Source organism: Coenobita brevimanus, chromosome 72 (genome assembly GCF_032717465.1).
Source record: "Coenobita brevimanus isolate Jiangsu-jjx chromosome 72, ASM3271746v2, whole genome shotgun sequence".
Classification (NCBI taxonomy): Eukaryota; Metazoa; Arthropoda; class Malacostraca; order Decapoda; family Coenobitidae; genus Coenobita; species Coenobita brevimanus.
Window position 1 is genome coordinate 603,054 of NC_137025.1, and position 19,021 is coordinate 622,074.

General features: G+C 43.5%; 1 protein-coding gene across 1 annotated transcript; it reads right to left on the minus strand.

Annotated features, from left to right (window-relative positions):
- Positions 1-16,371: 16,371 nt before the first annotated feature.
- On the minus strand, positions 16,372-17,628 carry LOC145407210 (uncharacterized). Its single transcript, XM_080278245.1, has one exon. The coding sequence runs from the start codon at positions 17,626-17,628 to the stop codon at positions 16,372-16,374; it is 1,257 nt and encodes a 418-aa protein (XP_080134371.1).
- Between the last annotated feature and the right edge of the window lie 1,393 nt (positions 17,629-19,021).

Genomic DNA, 19,021 nt, shown 5'->3' on the forward strand with positions numbered 1-19,021 from the left:
GTTTGGGGGAGGATGTAAACACTTCGACTATTCGCACCGAAACCTGAGTCGCTTTGTATTTTATCTTCTTTTATATATTCCCTACAACAAATAATAACATGAATTTAATCTGAAGGTTGGCTACAATTATTTAGCAGCAATGTGAAACTCACAAAATTAACAGTGACTTAATTTCGTGCGAATAACTATTTAAAGGGCCCCAACCTGTTTAAAGGTCTTCAAATGCGTGTTGTTGTTGAGCTCGCCAAAATACGCTTGAAATTATACTCCAGTATAACCACTGTACTTGATATAAAAAGTTTAATATCAGAGTGAATATATTATCTACTAGAGACATGATTTAACTGATTCGAATACCCCGGATCCTTTCAACAATGCCTCAGTCATCGAGTATTTTTCTTAAGATTATTTTTCCTTATCCTACACATCATTTCCCTTTTACCCATCCCTTTCTACCTTCTCTTTCTCATGTATCAGCCACATTTGTTCCTTGTTTCCTATCTTCCCCTATTTTTCCTTCCTCCCTTTCGCTCCTTCCTCCCTCCCCCCTCTTCATTCCCTTCTTTCCTTTATCTTCCAAGTTTGTTTGTTCCCTCTTTCCTCCTTTCCCTCTCCATCCTCCCTCCACCCCCTACTCCCCCTACCCTCATTCCTTGACCCTCCCTTATCTCCCAAGTGTTTTTGCTTCCTTCTTTTATCCCTCCATCCTTCCTCTTCTTTTCCTAAATTTCCTCCCTTAATTTCTCCCTCTATTCTTCCTCTTCCTTTCCTCCCTTTTCCCTCCATCCTTCCTCATCTTTTCCTCTCTTTATCCCTCCATCCTTCCTCTTCCTTTCCTCCCTGTCTTCCTCCATCCTACCTCTTTCTTTCCTCTCTTTATCCCTCCATCATTCCTCCTTTCCTTCCTTCTCCTTTCCATCCAATCATCCTTTTACCTTCTTGCTACATACTGTATTCTGTTCACTGGGCGTAAAATTTCCATCTCTCCATCTTGAATGCTGAGCTGTCATAAAGTTAATACTGAAAAATATGGTGTTAGTCACGAAGAGGTGCTATGGAGAGAATGTAGACCCGTAGTACATTCGGCAACTAAACTACCAACAATACGAAAATCTCCAACCTAATGATAGTGAAAGGATTATAGACGAAAAAAATGCTGTTTTTATCTTTAATGCCGAGTTGTGACAATCCATTAATGTTAAAATAAGGTGCTAGTCACGAAGAAGTGCTGTGGAATGGATGCAGAGCCCTATTATAGTATTGTTTTTCTGTCACTGAGTTACGTAAAGTAAGTTGCAGAAGGAAGAAAATCTGGGCCAACTGAGTGAAATGATTATGGGCATATTTCAAATGATCTGATTTAGTAGTAGTAGTAGTAGTAGTAATAGTAGTAGTAGTAGCAGTAGTAGTAGTAATAGTAGTAGTAGTATAGTAGTAACGGTGGTAGTAGCAGTAGTAGTAGAGGTAGTGGTGGTGGTAATAGTATTATTATTATTATTAGTAGTAGTAGTAGTAATAGTAGTAGTAGTAGGAGCCTAGATTCATCTGAAACGTGAACCCTGTGGCCTGCAGGCTAAGTTGCTCTCATCTTCCTCCTTTTGCAGTGTCACCTACCGGACTAACATAAGGCCGGTCCCATGAATAGGAAGGGAATATCTTGAATGAATCCTTTGGGGGAACAATGGGAGGTGAGGAGGGATGTTTGCCTAACCGGGAAGAGGAGTTGCTCAGTTATATCAGTGCTACCAAGTGAAGGCGTCCCCCTTCCGGCATCATTATCTGTTCATAAGATAAGGATAAGAAAGTATAATCTCTCTCTCTCTCTCTCTCTCTCTCTCTCTCTCTCTCTCATTTATTTCCTTCCTCTCCTTTCTTTCTCCGTCTTCCACCTTCCTGATCCGTGCCCTGCCCTGCCCTTTCTTCCTTACTTCTCTCCCTCCCTCCCTCCTTCCTTTCTAGTTCTTTCCCTTCTTCCATCCTCTCTCTCTCTCTCTCCTTTCCTTCATCTCTATTTCTCCTCCTCATCTCTTCCTTCCTTCCTTCCTTCCCTCCCTCCTTGTTATCCCTTCCCTTATCTCTCTCCGTCTGAGTTATCGCTGTCGTTATTTCTCACCCACGCGTCTTCTTGTGTGTGTGTGTGTGTGTGTGTGTGTGTGTGTGTGTGTGTGTGTGTGTGTGTGAGAGAGAGAGAGAGAGAGAGAGGGAGAGACGAGGGGGGGAGGAGGGAGGGAAAGAGCTGTCAAGACGAACACGTTATCAGTGGTAGCAAACACCATCCTTATCTCTCTCTCTCTCTCTCTCTCTCCTCTCTCTCTCTCTCTCTCTCTCTCTCTCTCTCACACACACACACCAGGGTGAGAAGTAGCAATGTCCAGACAGTCCAAATTTGCCCAATCCAATGGGCCACGCTTCCATTCACTCAACATTCAAGCCCCCAGAATCCTGGCTCTATCGGATACGCCAAAAACATTCACCATGTTGTGTAGCTTCACATAAATGTATCCGGCAGAGTCAATCCGGACGCTGTCACGTTAAAAAAAAAAAAAGGTGCCAAATCCCTGATCATGCACTTCTCTTCACAACATTCATCCAGCCAGCTCGATCTCTTGTCAGTTTCCTAGCCTCACCGACTTCCAAACCTCTCTTCCTCACACACTCATCCACCATATCTCTCCACCTTCTCCTTGGCCTACCTCGCCTCCTCCCGCCATCAAATTCGCTCAGATATACCTTTTTTACCACTCTAGTGTTATCTATTCTCTTCACATGACCATACCATCTCAGTACACTCTCTTCGTCCACCGACTTTCTCACTCCACATCTTTCAAGAATCATATTATTTCGTATCCTATCCATCCTCCGTACTCCACACACATTCCTCAGCAGTCCGATCTCCACTGCTCTTACTCTTGACTTTTCATTTTCATGCCACATCATAGTCTCACATCCGTATGTCAAAGCTGGCACTAACACTCCTTCATGAAAGCCTCGTGCAGCTGCAACACTCAAGCCTCTGCTCTTTGATAAAGGCTTTCATGGCACCAGCTGCTTTTCTTCCTCGTGTCACTCTACTTTCAACTTCTTTTGCACATTTTCCTCTCGTTTCTATCACTGTATCCAGGTATTTGAACTCTCTCACCTATTCCAGTCTCTCTCCACTCACTGTAACATCGCACTGGGAGTCACCTTCTCTCTCAATAACCATCACTTTACTCTTTTCTACATTTACTCTCAAGGCACGACGCTCACAGACAAGAAATAAAAACAAATCACCTTCCAACAATCGCTAACGCGTGTCAAAGATAAGAGAAATAAAATTATCTACTTTAACCCCTTCACTCCTATGATACATATTAGTAATTTTGCTACTATACTCGTTTTACTCCATCTTGGCCTAAAATTACTAACTCTCCTTCTTCAGTGCTGATGTATAACAAATGATTAGCACAAGAATATGATGCTAGTCATGATGAAGTGGCTTGGAAAGGATGAAGGGCCGCAGCACTGTTTCTGCCTTGGGGTCTTTATATAACCTGCAAAAGGACGAAAATCTGGGCCAAGATAGAGTAAATAGGGTACACCAGACGATTTATATGGCCTTCGACAACGCCTTCACCGCTTGAGGTTGTGTCCTGAGTCGAACTAGAGCATATATAAAAAATACGGCATCGGACTGACCCAACCACAACACACCAGTCTTTCAAACGCAGTTGGTCCAGGCATCTTAAAATGAGCAGACCTTGAATTTGGCTCTGTTAATTTTTTTTCCCCTTCCCTTGGAGAGAACGATTTTGCGGGCTTCTGGGTTTTGGTTCCCTCATCCTTGCAAAAAAAAAACTTTCTCGACTGCATGTGGCGTTTATAAGACTGCTTGTTTATCCTATCGTCTGGTTGCAGACAGGTACCAAACACACTCAAACAGGAGTGATTTCTAGAATGAAAAATATACAAAAAACAAACTGACGTATAACTCGCCCTGGAAACGGTGGAATGAATATTAGAATGACAAAAATATGAAAACTAAAACGGTTTATAATGAGTTAATTTGGTCTGGAAACGGTAAATTAAGACGAGGAGAATGATAATCAAAATTCTGCCCCCCTCCCCCTTTTCAACTAAAATCCTGGATCCCTGCATGACAAAAACTAAAAACGTCATTGAACTGAAGAGGTTAAAGTCATCAGTAAATACCGTCTCTTTTATTGGCTTGTCCTTCGGTCCCCCTCATTATTATTGTGAAAAATATGAAAACCAAAGTAATTTAGAACAAGCAGCTCTTATCCCTTAAATTAAAATGAAGTAGGCTATATTAGGTAAAAAAGAACTATATTAGGTAACGTATCCTTGAAACTACTTAAGAATCTTGATGAATATGACCACTGTCTTTCATTGGCTGTCGTATTGGTCATTCCTGTCTTCTATTGGTGGAGACAAACAAGAGGCGAGGCCAAGGGTAGGACTTCTGCGGGATCCAAAATATCTTCAGTGTCGCAGTTTAGATTTGAAAGTTATGCTTGTCTGAAGTTTGACAAATTCTGTTTTGTCTTCTAGGCCCGCATTAATCTGAATGGCATATGGAAGGCTTCGCAGCACTTCAGCCTTAGCGATTTACTTTCGCACATAATCCGTCCATATCCTCCTGTGCGTTATCATTTTGTAATGTCGACCGTGCTTGGCATTAATAAAGTACAGTATTAAGAAGTAACAGTCAAAATAAATCGCTCATGGAATGGTGTTTACAAAGGCACCTAAGCTAAAGCGATTACGAACCAATGTTGATTCCTGGCTCTTTCTGAAATACCCAAGAAATCAAAAACAAAAAAGGCAAAATTACCTCAAAGAACAAGTCAAAAACGTTTCCCGCCAAAATAATTGTAGTTGCAGATTAAAGGTTACCAATGAGTGAAGATAATGGTAAGTGTGACAAATGTTCTACTGATTTTACCCCTTACCCTACACCCGTACAGTACTACTCACCCTGCCCTCCCTTATCTTACCCTACCCAATCTTTCCTTACCCTACCCTAGCTTACTGTACTTTGCATTACCCTACCCTACCCTACCCTACCCTATCTTTACTTGTCCCTTCCTGCCTTGCCCTGTTGTCCTGTTCTGCCCTGCCCTGCCTTGTCCTGTCCTGCCCTGTAATGTCCTGTCCTGCCCTGCCCTTCCTTCTCCTGTCCTGCCCTCTCCTGTCCCGCCTTGCCTTATCCCTTCCTGTCTTGTCCTGCCCTGCCCTGTCCTACCCTGTCATGTTCTGTCCTGCCCTATTCTGCCCTGCCTTGTCCCTTCCTGTCCTGTCCTGCCCTGCCCTGTCCTGTTCTGCTCCGCTCTGTCCTTTCCTGTCCTGCCTTGAGCCTTTTTACCCTATCCTGCCCTGTCTTGCACCTACCTGCCCTGCCTTGTCCTGTTCTGCCCCGCCTTGTCTTTTTCTGTCCTGCCTTGTGCCTATCTGCCCTGCCCTGCCTTGTAACTTCCCGTCCCGCCCTCCCCTGCCCTGTCCTGTCCTGTCCTGCCTTGTCCCGGCCTGCCCTGTCCTGTCCTGCCCTACCCTGCCCTGTCTTGTCCTACTCTGTCCTGCCTTGTCCCTTCCTACCCTGCCCTGCTTTATCTTCTCCTGCCCTGCCCCGCCCTGTCCTGTCCTGCCTTGTCGCTTCCTACCCTGCCCTGCCCTGTCCTGCCGTCCCCTTTCAGCCATACGGTGTGTGACCTCAGGGATAAGGGATTGAATAGGGATGCTGCCAAAGACGAACAGCATGGAGAGCCGCCATTTAGGTGACCAAGGGTGAAGCATGCAGACGTCTTGGGGCCTTTATAAACAATACAATTAGTATTACTATTACTAACATTATTATTACCTCCGCCAAGGAGGTTATGTTTTCACCCCTGTCCGTTTGTTTGTTTGTTGGTTGGTTTGTGAGCAAGATTACACAAAAACTACTGGACGGATTTCCACGAAACTTGGTAGAAGAATGGGTCTTAGCCCAGAGCAGCCTCCATTAAGTTTTGGTGCGCATCCGGATAAAGGTGCGGATCCAGGATTTTTTTTTTTTTTTTTTTTTCAGTTTCTTTAACATTGCGAGATAGGGCATTTTTCGACATTTTCATAAATTAATCTGTGAATATTGCATGGATCTTGATGAAAAAAATCAGGTATATTTAGGATGTTGGTATCTACGAATGTGCACAGTTTGGCGCGGGTGTTACAACTTATGGGATTATGAGTCTGATATTGGATTAGACTTCACTGAATTAAAAGGAACTGCATGTTGAGCCTTGGCGGAGGTATGCGCTCTACTGAGTGCCATTTAGTTATTATTATTATTATTATTACTGCTACCATCATACTGCTACTTCTTCTACCGTACTACTGTTTTATAGGTGTGGACGGAGAGAGCCAGTGGGGTACGACAGGGACCTGTTATCAATATATACCCTTTAATCCTCCCCTGCCATCCTACCCTGCTCACCCCTCCCTCACCCCTGCCAACTCCCAGTCCCCTACCAACACCCAGCCCTGCCTCGCCCCTGACAACACACAGACCTTCCCCGCCCCTGACAACACCCAGCCCTTCCCCGCCCCTGACAACACCCAGCCCTGCCTAACCCCTGACAACACCCAGCCCTGCCGCACCCTTGCCAACAATGAGGAAGGAGTCAGCCAATTGTTGCCCTACCCTGCTGGCTTCATCATAGAGTCTCAACCTCCTGTGGGTAAGTGGCTCAGACTTACATCTCCCTCCCCTCACCTCTCTCTCTCTCTCTCTCCAATTTATTACCTTCCTCTCTCCTGTCCCCCTCTTTCCATTCCTCCTTCCATTCTTCTTTATTTCTTTCCTTCCATCACTCCTTTTCCCCTCTCTCTCTCTCTCTCTCTCTCTCTCTCCAATTTATTTCCTTCCTCTTTCCTGTCCCTCCATCCATTCTTTATTTCTCTCCTTCCATCTCTCTCTCTGTCTTGTAACCATTTTTGTAAACATATTTTTGTGTCACTGTGGTCTGGTGGGTTACGGTGCATACTACTAGCAAATGAATCCAGCATTTAATTCCACTCCAGGCACACTGACATCAAGAAGGACATCTTTGGAAAAAAAAAATCCTTCAAAAGCCAAAATTAAATTGATACAATACTTTAACCACTCAAGTAAAGTTCAAGGTATGGATTGGGGGCAGCACCTATGAATGGGGTTATGGATCTTGTCAAGTTAGAAGAAATGTACATTAGAAGAAGTATCTTGAGATGGTTTGGGTATGTGAGGGAAGAGAGAACGAGAAACTAACTAGGGTAGTGTGTGTGAGTGAGGTGAATGGGGAGGAGGAGCCTGAGGATGATATGGAGGGATGGGGTGGAGGGGTATATGAGTGAGGGAGGTGTGAGATGGAAGGATGGGGTGGAGGGGTATATGAGTGAGGGAGGTATGGGTTGGAGAGTGGGCAGCATGATGCTACATAACATAGTGACATGGAGGTGATTTGTTTATGGCCATTTTTTTTTTGGGGGGAGGGGGGGTTAAGGCGTATTGCTAAATATAGATAAAAGTGATCATTCTATTGCAGTCACTCTCTTTCCAGCAGTAGACAGATAGACATAGTTCCAGTCCAATTGCTTTCTTCCCAACAGAGGACATTGATAAGGTGTTGGCAGAGTTCCATGCAGCTGGGAGGGAGTCAGAGTACACACCTTCCAGCACCACCCCCACTTGGCCACCACCACCACACACAGCAGGGTAGGTCCTCCACTTATACCCCTCTCTCTCATGAACCTCTCCCTGCTCCATCCCTCCATTTCATGACAGATAATTTTACGAAGAAACACCTCAGATTAAAGAGATGAAAAGTATTCTATGAGCTGGAAAAAAAAAAAAAAAAAAAAATCCCTTCACAAGTAGTACCAATATGACCAGGTGGCTCTGTTGTCCAGGGATACAAATGTCCCCCAGTTCCCTCCCTATCCCCAAAAGGACGACGGTCAGCTACAGAAGAAGAGAAACTTTAGCCTTCAGTCCATTGCAATCGTGTCCAGATAAACCAGGGTCACAACAACATTTGCTACCATCACACTATTACTTCATCCCACCCACTCCATTATGATGATGATGATGATGATGATTGATTATGATGATGATGATGATGATGCCAACCACATCCACAGAGCCTTCAACCACAGTATCCTCATCTACTACCAAGAAGGGCAAGGTGTGAGACCCGGAGATGCTGGGAGCCTTGATGCAGAAACCCAAGACGGAGGAGCAAGTGGAAGTGGAAGAGGAGGAGGAGGAGGACTGAGTTTCCGGTGGAGGCTCGTGACTGGGAGGGAGGCGGAGGCACTTAGACTGTCTGGCCTGATGGAAAGAGGTGGAATGTGGAGACTTAGGCCTGGAAGAGAGGCAGAGGCATTGAGATCAGGTGGAGTGATGGAGAGAAGTGGAATGTCGAGACCTGACAGTGGGAGGGAGGTGGAAGGATTGGGTGGAGTGATGGAAAGAAGTGGCATGCAAGACAGCAAGGAAGAAGAGAGAGGAGTCTTGGCAACAGTGCAAGGAATGAGAAGGGGAGGATATGGAGAAGTGAGTGAGGGAGCAAGAGCTGAGGAAGCAGAATTAAGGCCCTCCTGGATGACAAGGAGAGAAGCAGAAGTTGGAGGAGCAGAGAGAAGGAGAGAAGAGAGAGAGATGGTTGGCAGAAAGGATACAGGAAGAGTGGAGGGAGAGAGGGTGGGAGGAATATGGATGCCAACAAGAGGAACAGAGACAGGAGGAAAGCAGCAGAAGACAGAAGTATGGGAGGATGTTAATGTGATATGGACAGCAATGATGATAAGTGGAGGAGGAAGAGACATGACAAGAGGCCACGAGAGAGAGGAAAAGAAAGAGCCTGGAGGAATATGGAAGCGGGAAGGAGGAGAAACAAGAGGATGGGACATGAGAAGAAGAGAAGAGAGAGGTGAAGGAGGGGCTGGAGCGACGTGGAAATACACTACTGCCAGGAGGACATCGGAAAAAACAAGAAAGATGGAAGCTGGACCTCAAAAAAGCAAGAGGCCATGCCGGTTCTGTTTTGTGAATGGAGAGGAGGCTGTGTGGCATGTTTTTAAGGTTAGTGGTGTGGTGTGATGTAGTGTGGTGTGGTGTGGTGTGGTGTGGTGTGGCGTAGTGTGGTGTAGTGTACTGTAGTGTAGTGTAGTGTAGTGTAGTGTGGTGTGGTGTGGTGTAGCGTAGTTTAGTGAAGTGTTGTGTAATGTGGTGTGGTGCGGTGTGTAATTAGAAACGTATGAGAGAGAGAGAGAGAGAGAGAGTAGTTACTGTATTGCATTGTTTTGTATTCCAACATTAGTATACAGTATTGCAACAAATCAGTATTCAAGCTGAAGAACATGCAATTTTAGGCCAGGTTAAAGTAAAAGGAGTATGGTGCCCAATCAAAAATGTAGGTATACATGTACAAGTTTATGTGTATGTATGTATGTATGTCTGTGTTCCAGGATGAAGATGGTCGTGTGCTGTGCCCGGTGCTGTCTGCGTACACGTGTCCTCTGTGTGGCGCGACGGGAGATCAGGCCCACACCCTCAAGTACTGTCCCCGCAACAGGATCACACGAGGGGACCCTGTGGCTGCTGGACTCCCTCCGGGCCTCATGCACCCTGGTATTACGATTGACGACTTGCTGGGATGTGATGATAGGCCACTCACACATACCGCACAACACCACACCACATCACACCACACCATAACACACAACACTACAGCACACCACATCACACCACACCATAACACACAACACTACAGCACACCACAACACAACACACAACGTTACACCACACCACAGCACAACACACAACTCTACACCACACCACAACATAACACGCAACACTACACCACACCACAACCCACAACACTACACCACACCACAACACAGCATGCCACACTACACCACACCACAACACAGCACACCACATTACACCACACCACAACACAGCACACCACATTACACCACACCACAACACAGCACACCACATTACACCACACCACCTGATTTCTGAGGACTTGCTGTGATGTGATGTAATGCCACTCACATACCATATTGCAGCACAGCACAGAAAAGTACAGCACAGCACACCACCAGATCTCATATTACGATTAAGGGCTTGCTGTCATGTGGGAATAAACTTCCTTGCTGCTTAACACATTACCATACCACACACCACTGCGCACCACACCCACAGTCTTACCACACTACACCACATGATGATGATGATGATGATGATGATGGTGATAATGATGATGAAGATGATGATGATGATGAGGGTAAGGAAGAAAAAAAACTATGATGATGATGATGATGAAAGTAATGATAATGATGGTAACGGAGATAAAAAATGATGATGAAAATAATGATGATGATGATAAAAATGATGATGATAATGGTAAATTATTAAAATGATGATGATAAAAGTGATGATGATGATGATATTGGTGGTAATGGATAAAAATGATGGTGAAAATGATGATGATGATGTAAAGCAGTGCAAATATTCCATGTGATGTATGAGGAAGTCTTTTTTAAACCATAAAGATATTATTTAAGGTATTGTTTTTAATCTGAACATTGATCTGGTTTTAATGAATCTCTATAATACAAAAACTGTAAATTAAATCACTAAGGTAGATGTATAGGAGCTTTTAACCCCTTCACTATGACAGCATCTCTTAAATTCCACTCTTCCTAATGTACCATTCATCTGTCTGTAGCCAAATGCCTTAATCTCGTGAGGGATGGCCACTAACAAATCACCTCCATGTCACCCAGTCCTCTGCCATTAGGGTGACTTTCCTCCAGCTCACATCAGTCTCATTCATATGCCTCTCCAGTCTCCACCCATCCTGCCCCACTCCATCCCTACACCTCCTACCTCTCCACCCTATCCCTCCACCCCATCCTTCCACCTCCAGACAACTTTATGCAACTTAACAGGGACTTAATCTGGCGAACTTTGATTTGTAACTCATTCTAACAGTTTTTTTCTGGCTCTCTGGACCATAGCTCACCTTACCTTGGGGTTGGAAAGGTCTGGATGATGATGATGATGATGATGATGATGATGTGGATCTTTAAAACTGGGAGGGGTTTGCCACAGCCATCATCAACCCCCCTAACATAAGAGTACTTTCATTTAGCTTAATAAAACTGTTCATAGGGTGGAATAATAAACTAAAAAATAAACATATTAAATAAATAAATAATCATGTCAAGGGCTTAATGCAAGTATGATCTCATAAATTCAGTATTCTGTACTTTTTAATATTACTGTTTTCTGTAATGTCACTGCTCAATTTATAAAACTGTACTGTATTTTTATAGTACTTTTATTTTTACAGTTTTGCACAACAATAATAAAGATGATATTATCACTGACATTTTCCTGTATCACAGCCCTAAGGACGAAGCATGAAAGAATGAGTGTATGAATAAATGTAAAGGAAGAATGAAAGAATGAACGCATGAATAAACATAAAGGAAGAAAGAATGAATGAATGAATGAAAGAATAAACATGCATACAGTCTCAAGTATTGGATGAGCTTTAAAACAGTAGGCCTTCTTATTGTACAACCAAACATTAATTGCCATTTCCCTTCCCTTCGCCACTGGATTTACCGTATATGAGTGATTGTGGCATGGTGGACAGAGGTGCTAATTATCTACTTGTGGATGATAACACGTCTTTATCCACAACATCTTATCCAATCATCTTCAATTCATATTATCAACATCCTTGGGTGATAATATGCATCTTTATCTACTATGTCTTCTCCAAGCATCTACAACTCATACTGACATTCATTTGTGGGTAAGCAACGTACCCTTGGTGTAAAATGATGACTGCTTTTGTTATACTGATGAGGAAAAGGTGCTGGATTGCATCCTATAGCCACTAAAACTGAGGAAAACAAAGCACAGTATCAGCTGTCCAATACCACAATGAACCAATATCATCACCATCACCAACCACCATCCTCATCACCACCATCATACTCACCATTAATACCCTCCTCATCATAACCACCACCACAACCACCACCATAATCATCATCATTGTCCACATCTCCTTTTCCCACATAAGGCTGGGGTGAGGCAGGGTCAAATGAACAAGGAAGGGTAAATAAAACACAGACTCAGCATGCTACTGTACTGTAATGCCTCCTCTCATCAGTCACACAGGGGTACACATTTTTACATTTTACATTTGTACTGAGAAGCTTCTAGGGAATCACTAGTGCACATATCTACAAAAGGTAATGCCATTGTCACTACTAATGCTCTCAAGATTGGAACAAACTCAACAAACATTCTTGAAATGGGAACAACTCCAGTACCACTACTCCTGTTAATGCCAGAAAATTTTATTGAGCCTTGAGTGAGTCATAGTAGCCCAAAGTTACATAAAAATATGTTTTGGTGTTTGGTAGTGTATTCTCAGGTTAAGGAAGCTCTCGGTACCTTTTCTCACAAGGCTGCAACACTATAGTGTGTTTGTTTTCATAAGACAAGGATCAGTAATCCCTGTTCAGCTTAGTGATAGCCAAGTGTAGCCAGATTGGAGGGAGTATTTGGCCAGTAATCAAGGACACTCATTCCCACCTCATAACTATGGCTCATCAAATTTCACATTGCCATGACTTAGTATTCAAGCTGAGGGAGACGCCTAATTCCATCAGATGAAAACAAACCCGCCATAGTAAACAGAGATGGGACAACTTCAACCACTGTGGTGTGTTTAACTGCCAAGTCATTGAAAACACTTCCAACAGCACAGCGAGAGATGGAAACGCCAAACAACCCACTCAATTAATTATTAGTGAAGTAGTGCTAGTAGTATTGTCACCTCAGGTTCACCTAAAATGTGAACCTAGTGGACTGCAGGATGAAGTTGTCCTTCTCCTACAGTCCACCATCCTCCTGGAAGGATAGGGAGGGAACTGAGGGATGTCTGTATAACCAGGTAGAAGTGCCCCCCAGGTATATTGGAGCCACCAAGTAAAGGGGTCTCCAGTACCACTAATGGAACATACAGTATGGTATTAATGAGGATGTGGATGATGATGATGATGATGATGATAATGACATTAGTGATCATGATGATAACAATGACAATGACCATAACGACGATGATGATGATGACAACGACGATGACAATGATGATACCCCATCTCTGTTAACTACATAATTATACAGTCTCTAACCCACATCTACAACTCTTGCAACTCTTAAAAACACTTCAAATGCAAAATTCACTGCCACATTATCACAATATTGCCTTAAATAGGAATCGGTAATAATAATATTGTCTTAAAATACAGTACAGCTTACTAAATAATAATAACAATAATAATAATAATAATAATAATAATAATAATAATAATAATACTTGTATAAAAATATATGCAGTTGGATACAGGAGGTGTGGTAGTGTGTAGTATGACAGTATACTGTTTGGCAGTGTGAGGTGTGGTAATGTGTGGTGTGGCATTGTGATTTGTGATATGTGTGGTGTGATAGTGTATGGTGTGGCAGTATGAGCTGTGGTACTGTGTGATGTGATAGTGTATTGTGGTATTGTGTGGCAGTGTGAGGTGAGGCAATGAGCTATACTGTGTTTGGTCCAGCAGTGTGAGCTGTAGCAGTGTGTATGATTTGGCAATGTAAGGAGTAGGAGTAGGGAATGAAATCTGGAAGCATGTGTTAAGGTAGTCTATGACTGTAATGTAAGTGAACTGTGTACTGGCTTCTCAATGCAGTCCAAATAAAAGCCACTACTGAAAAAAATGGAATGTTGAACAGTAATCATATATTATGCCACAGCTAATTTACAGATACCATACAGTCTTAGGTAAAATAACAAAGCTAAATAATTCCAGTTAAACATTCAGTATTCAGAATAACAAATAAAATTAATATTGGCACATAAATATCATGTTAACTGGTTCCTGGTCATATAATAACAGTATGCACTCGGGTTTCTCATCCTACACTAATATGCACATACTTGGTGGAGATCATGACAAAGAAACCACGTGGATAAAATACATCATGGGTAAGATATTGTTCTTCTGTTCAACTTATTCGTCCTCAAACCCCCAACCTAAAAAAATCTATCAATACATCTATCACTGGATGCCATAATCTTGATGGGTGACTACAACAAAGCGGTTCCACATCACCTTGTCCACCATCTGACTGCCCTCACTCCAACTCAGTCCCCCTTTCTCATGTATATACAGTACTACAAAAATCATCACACAACACAAATACAACTTTCCTGTCACCCCTTTGCTTAACTATTCTCCCAATCAGCCAGCCTTGAGCAGCAGCCCATCACTGTCCATATTTCACTTTACAGTCAATCATATGGTACTTGACAGATACCTGCACTCCCTCTTACCTGACCACCTGTTATTTAATGGGAGACTGTGATAATAATATGACCACACATCATTTCCTCAACCTGTCTTCATAGCTAACAACATATTTTACTACCCATATCCTACATCAGACCAGTACTCAACATGGAGAGGAAGTAATTTTGTCAGGTGAGAGTAAACCAGATATAGCGAAGATTAATGGCCAAATTATTAAACCTGAAATTGTAATGGGAAGACAAACTTTATTTTTTTCTATCATCCAATCTATGTTGCAAATAAGGGCACCCACCATCCATTCATTTAACGTTGTGATGAGGCCTGGAGCTAGGCATTTAAGGTGGGTGACCAATTGTTCACTTGCATGGCAGTATGTGAGCAATAAACTCCAACCATCTCTGACAAGTACAAACTTCTGGGTCATTTCTGATTGGAACACCTTAACTCACTAAACCACCAGGAGTCCAGCTGGTTATATGGTTACCATACAATGTAGTACAGTAAATAGTTCCTTATTTTTTAAATAATTGTTAAAGAACTATGGAGACCACAGAAGGCTAACCTTCCTACCTCATTGCTGATTGTGTTAATGTAACACAGAATGCAGTCAGACTATTTCCTATTCTCAAAGGTGTTTTAAAACTGAGTATCAATAATTATGGACCTGCCTACACTTCACATATTAAGTTTAATAATACAGCTTTAAATCTTTGATGATACAGGTTTTAATCCCTTTGCTGTGATGATGCCTTTCACAGTTTGCTTCTGGCCTTCTGGAAGCAACTTTATTCAGACTGAAGGGCCTCTTAGTATGATTAAGCCTCTTTGTACAATTATGCTTGTACAAGTTCAAGACACTGATAAGTGACTGTACAGTATTTACATTACAGGACTTCAACTTTTTTCACTACAATGTCTTATATTTCATTCTTGCTACAAGTAGCTACTGTACATGATTTTGTTCTGCACTGGATGAGTAGGCTACCTTGAAAATTAAGGCTCTACCCATTTCATGATTTTGAAAACTCTCCCCTACACGGAATCAACTACCCAGAGAGAGCAAGAATAAATTACTGAACACATATAAAGTATGAAGTTCACTTTTAAGCTTCTCCCATGTACCACAGTATGGTCGTGTGTTTTCTACTTTTCTGCCTATGCACAATGTCTCATGGCTATACACTGTACAGTCTCTACAGTACCAAATATGTCTACTTAGATTTCACCGTGGCTTCTCTACTGTGTTTACTTTCATTGTACAGGTATATACAGAGCTGCTCCACTTCTGTTTACCATACTGTATGTGCTGACTTGAGTTTGCACCTTTCACTCCTTCAGTTCCACAGTGTACAGTATTATAGTGCTTGTGGCAGTGTGTGGATGAGCATGGGTGAGTGCGCAGGTGAGAATGGATGAGTTTATTCAGGGAAGGAGTGTGACATTAGATAAATTTAAAATCTGATCCACACTGTAAGTACCATACACTTGGTCATGATTCACACCCTTCCACATTTGCCTCATAATCCATCACTGATTCCATCACCTATAACTATACACATGTTTCTAATTTGGAAATGACTACAACTACAGGTGATGGAGTGAGGGTGTATGGGCAGAAGTGGAAAACTGTAAGTCGAGGCTGGGTGCAGTTCAGATTCAGAATGCATTATACAGCAGTTTGGGAAGAGTAACGGTGTTCATAACAGTCAGCTGTGGGTAAGACAGCACAGAAGAGGCCTTGTGAGAGAAACTATGAAATCATACATGACTGTGAGAAGATGGGTGAGAAACCATGAATGACAGTTTATAGGGAGTGTAGATTGTGTGTAGGCTGTGACAATGAGTAGATAAGTGAGGATCACCAAGTGACTGTGCATAGAAGAGAGAGTATGTGAGTGGTGAGAGTCACCTGTGCAGCTCCTTGATGGATAAGTGTATAAATGAGTGAATAAATAGTCACTCATGTGGCTCTTCCTTGATGGTGAGTGAGGTGGGGCCAGAGGGTACAGGCTGGGCCTGGGGTCCCATTGGTCCAGGAACCTGGGACTCAGGCTCTACCTGACCCACATACCCGCTGGGGCTAGTGTGGGGCAGGGAGGACAGGGGCAGGTGGGGGGCACCTGGGTTGGTCAGTTGCTGCAGCTGTGGTGATGGCTGTAACTCTGTCAACTGCAGGGTGACTGGTGTTGCATCCTCCCCATCAGCCTGCTGCTGGTGGTGAGACATTACATCTGGGTACTGCTCCGTGCCTGATACCTGCATTTGGTGAGGGGCTGACACCAACTGTTGCTGTTGTTGCTGCTGCTGCATATGTGGCAATAGCTGCTGCTGCTGCTGCTGCTGCTGTGGAGGTGGCAATGTAGGTTGTGTTGGCAGATGGGGGCTGGCCATAACTGCCTGGCCAGTGGTGGTGGTGGTAGTGGTAGAAGTGTTGGAAATGCTGTTGCTGGTGGTAGTGAAGGCCGGTAGATAGCGATCATAGTTGAAGGGTCGGGTCCCTGAGTGCTTGCGCTGATGCTGCATGAGGCCATCCTTGGAAGTAAAGGCATCACCACAGACATTGCACACATTTTGCCAGTACGACGCCTCCCCACCAGAATGCTTCAGTTTGTGGTAGTCCAGGCTGGCACGAACGGCAAACACCGCACCACACTGCTCACAGCTGAACGGCCGTTCGGTATTATGTTTTCGTTTGTGTACCATTAGGGTGTTCATCTTGGTGAATGTTTCCCCACATTCAGTACAAGTATAAGGGCTATCCCCCTCACCCTCACCCATACCCCCATCCCCACCTCCACCCTCACCCTCCGTACTGCCAGCACGCGCCCGCTTCTCAGCACTGAGGTTGTCACTGAGTGTGTATGCCACCTCCCACTCGTCACTGTCATAGCGTCTCTTACAAACGTGCTTGCGTTTGTGCCGCTGCAAGTTGCTGCTGTTCATGAAGGAGGACTCGCATTCGTCACACTTAAAGGGTCGTTCACCAGTGTGCTTCCTGAAGTGCATATCCAGTTGGCTCTTCTTTGGGTATGCCAGCCCACAGACAGAACACTTATAGACGTTTCGAAAAGCATGGTCCTTCTTGTGCATATCCAGGACCACCTTAAATGGGAAGTCCTTGCCACACACATCGCACTGGTGCAACGTGCCGCCGCTGCCCACCTTACTGCTGGACGCGCCCGTGGTCCGCGACATCCTGCCAACCCCAGACATCTACACACACCACCAATCACCACGTGCCACCACACACCTGGATCCTCATGGCAGCACCACTGCTACACAAACCCCTGCCAACACAACACTAATAAATATACACCCCTGCCAACACAACACCATTAAATACACACTCCTGCCAACACAACACCATTAAACACACACCCTTGCCAACACAACACCATTAAACACACACCCTTGCCAACACAACATTACAAGCATTACTTTTGATGTGGTGCCACTGAAAGGCCTGAAGAATGAACTTAGCATTCCTGTACGAACAATTCCATTATGATAATGGTAATATCATATGTGGTCACTATCTTCCATTAATTTATGATAATGGTAATATCATATGTGGTCACTATCTTCTTATGATGCCTAATCACCCTGCTTTATAAACTTGTGAATTTTTGACAAATGAAAATAAACCCGAGGACTAACCTTACCCAATTTCTCAAGCATCTCAGCACGAAATTTTAAGTATATGGCCGTCACAGTTCGGCCCATTCCTGGAGATCATCATGCCAGAGCTGCCACGCCCCTTCTCACAGTAATATACCACAAGACGCCCGGGCAAATAACGACCAAGGAGCCATTTTGCTGTTGAGTGTTTTTGAGCTGTCATAGAAAACCAGGCGCCGCTAAGGGTAACTGCTGTATTTTCAACCTAGTAATGCCACCAAGGAAAGTAGGTTTACTTCACCCCACAGGCATAAACACATCCACACTTACACAACAGGAATTTTACTCATCGTTCACATGCCGTACAGGGAGCAAGCTTATGTAAGGGCAAGTTTCTATGAGTCGAGTTCGTATGGGAAAAGTTTGCATGAGGCAGTTTTGCAGAGATTTCACTGCACGGAGTAGACCAGGTCGTACCTCCACTACTTTCATAGGGGGGAGGGGGGAGATGTAACCTCACTCTTTCACTGGGAGACACGGTCAATCCCCAGCACTTCAACAGGAGGACCGGCGTATCGTGCTTTAATAAAGGAAAAGAGTGTTTTGTTACATTTTTCAGTGATGTTATACCCTGCTCGATCCCTACCCACAAGTGTGTGTGTGTGTGTGTGTGTGTGTGTGTGAACAATTCTTAATTTGATACGATTTCAACACCTTTGCAAAACAGTTGAGGGTCAGCCAAGAAGTAAACCCACCGTCTTTAAGAGCAAAACGTCAAAGGTCAAGGTTAACTTGACAATTTTTACCTTAAGTACAAATTCGAGACATTCACAGTGAATGGGAAGGAACAGCTTGACAGTGTTAAAAATTTCTATTAATATAAGAAATTAGTGACATCGAACCACCCGAACTCTATGACTACATTGCAACTCTCTCTTCAGTATTTAAACTTTTTTTTTTTTTTTAGCTTGGAATTTTTTATGAGATG

Coding starts and splice junctions, on each gene's coding strand:
- LOC145407210 (XM_080278245.1), bottom strand. CDS start 17,628: ATGTCTGGGGTTGGCAGGATGTCGCGGACCACGGGCGCGTCCAGCAGT.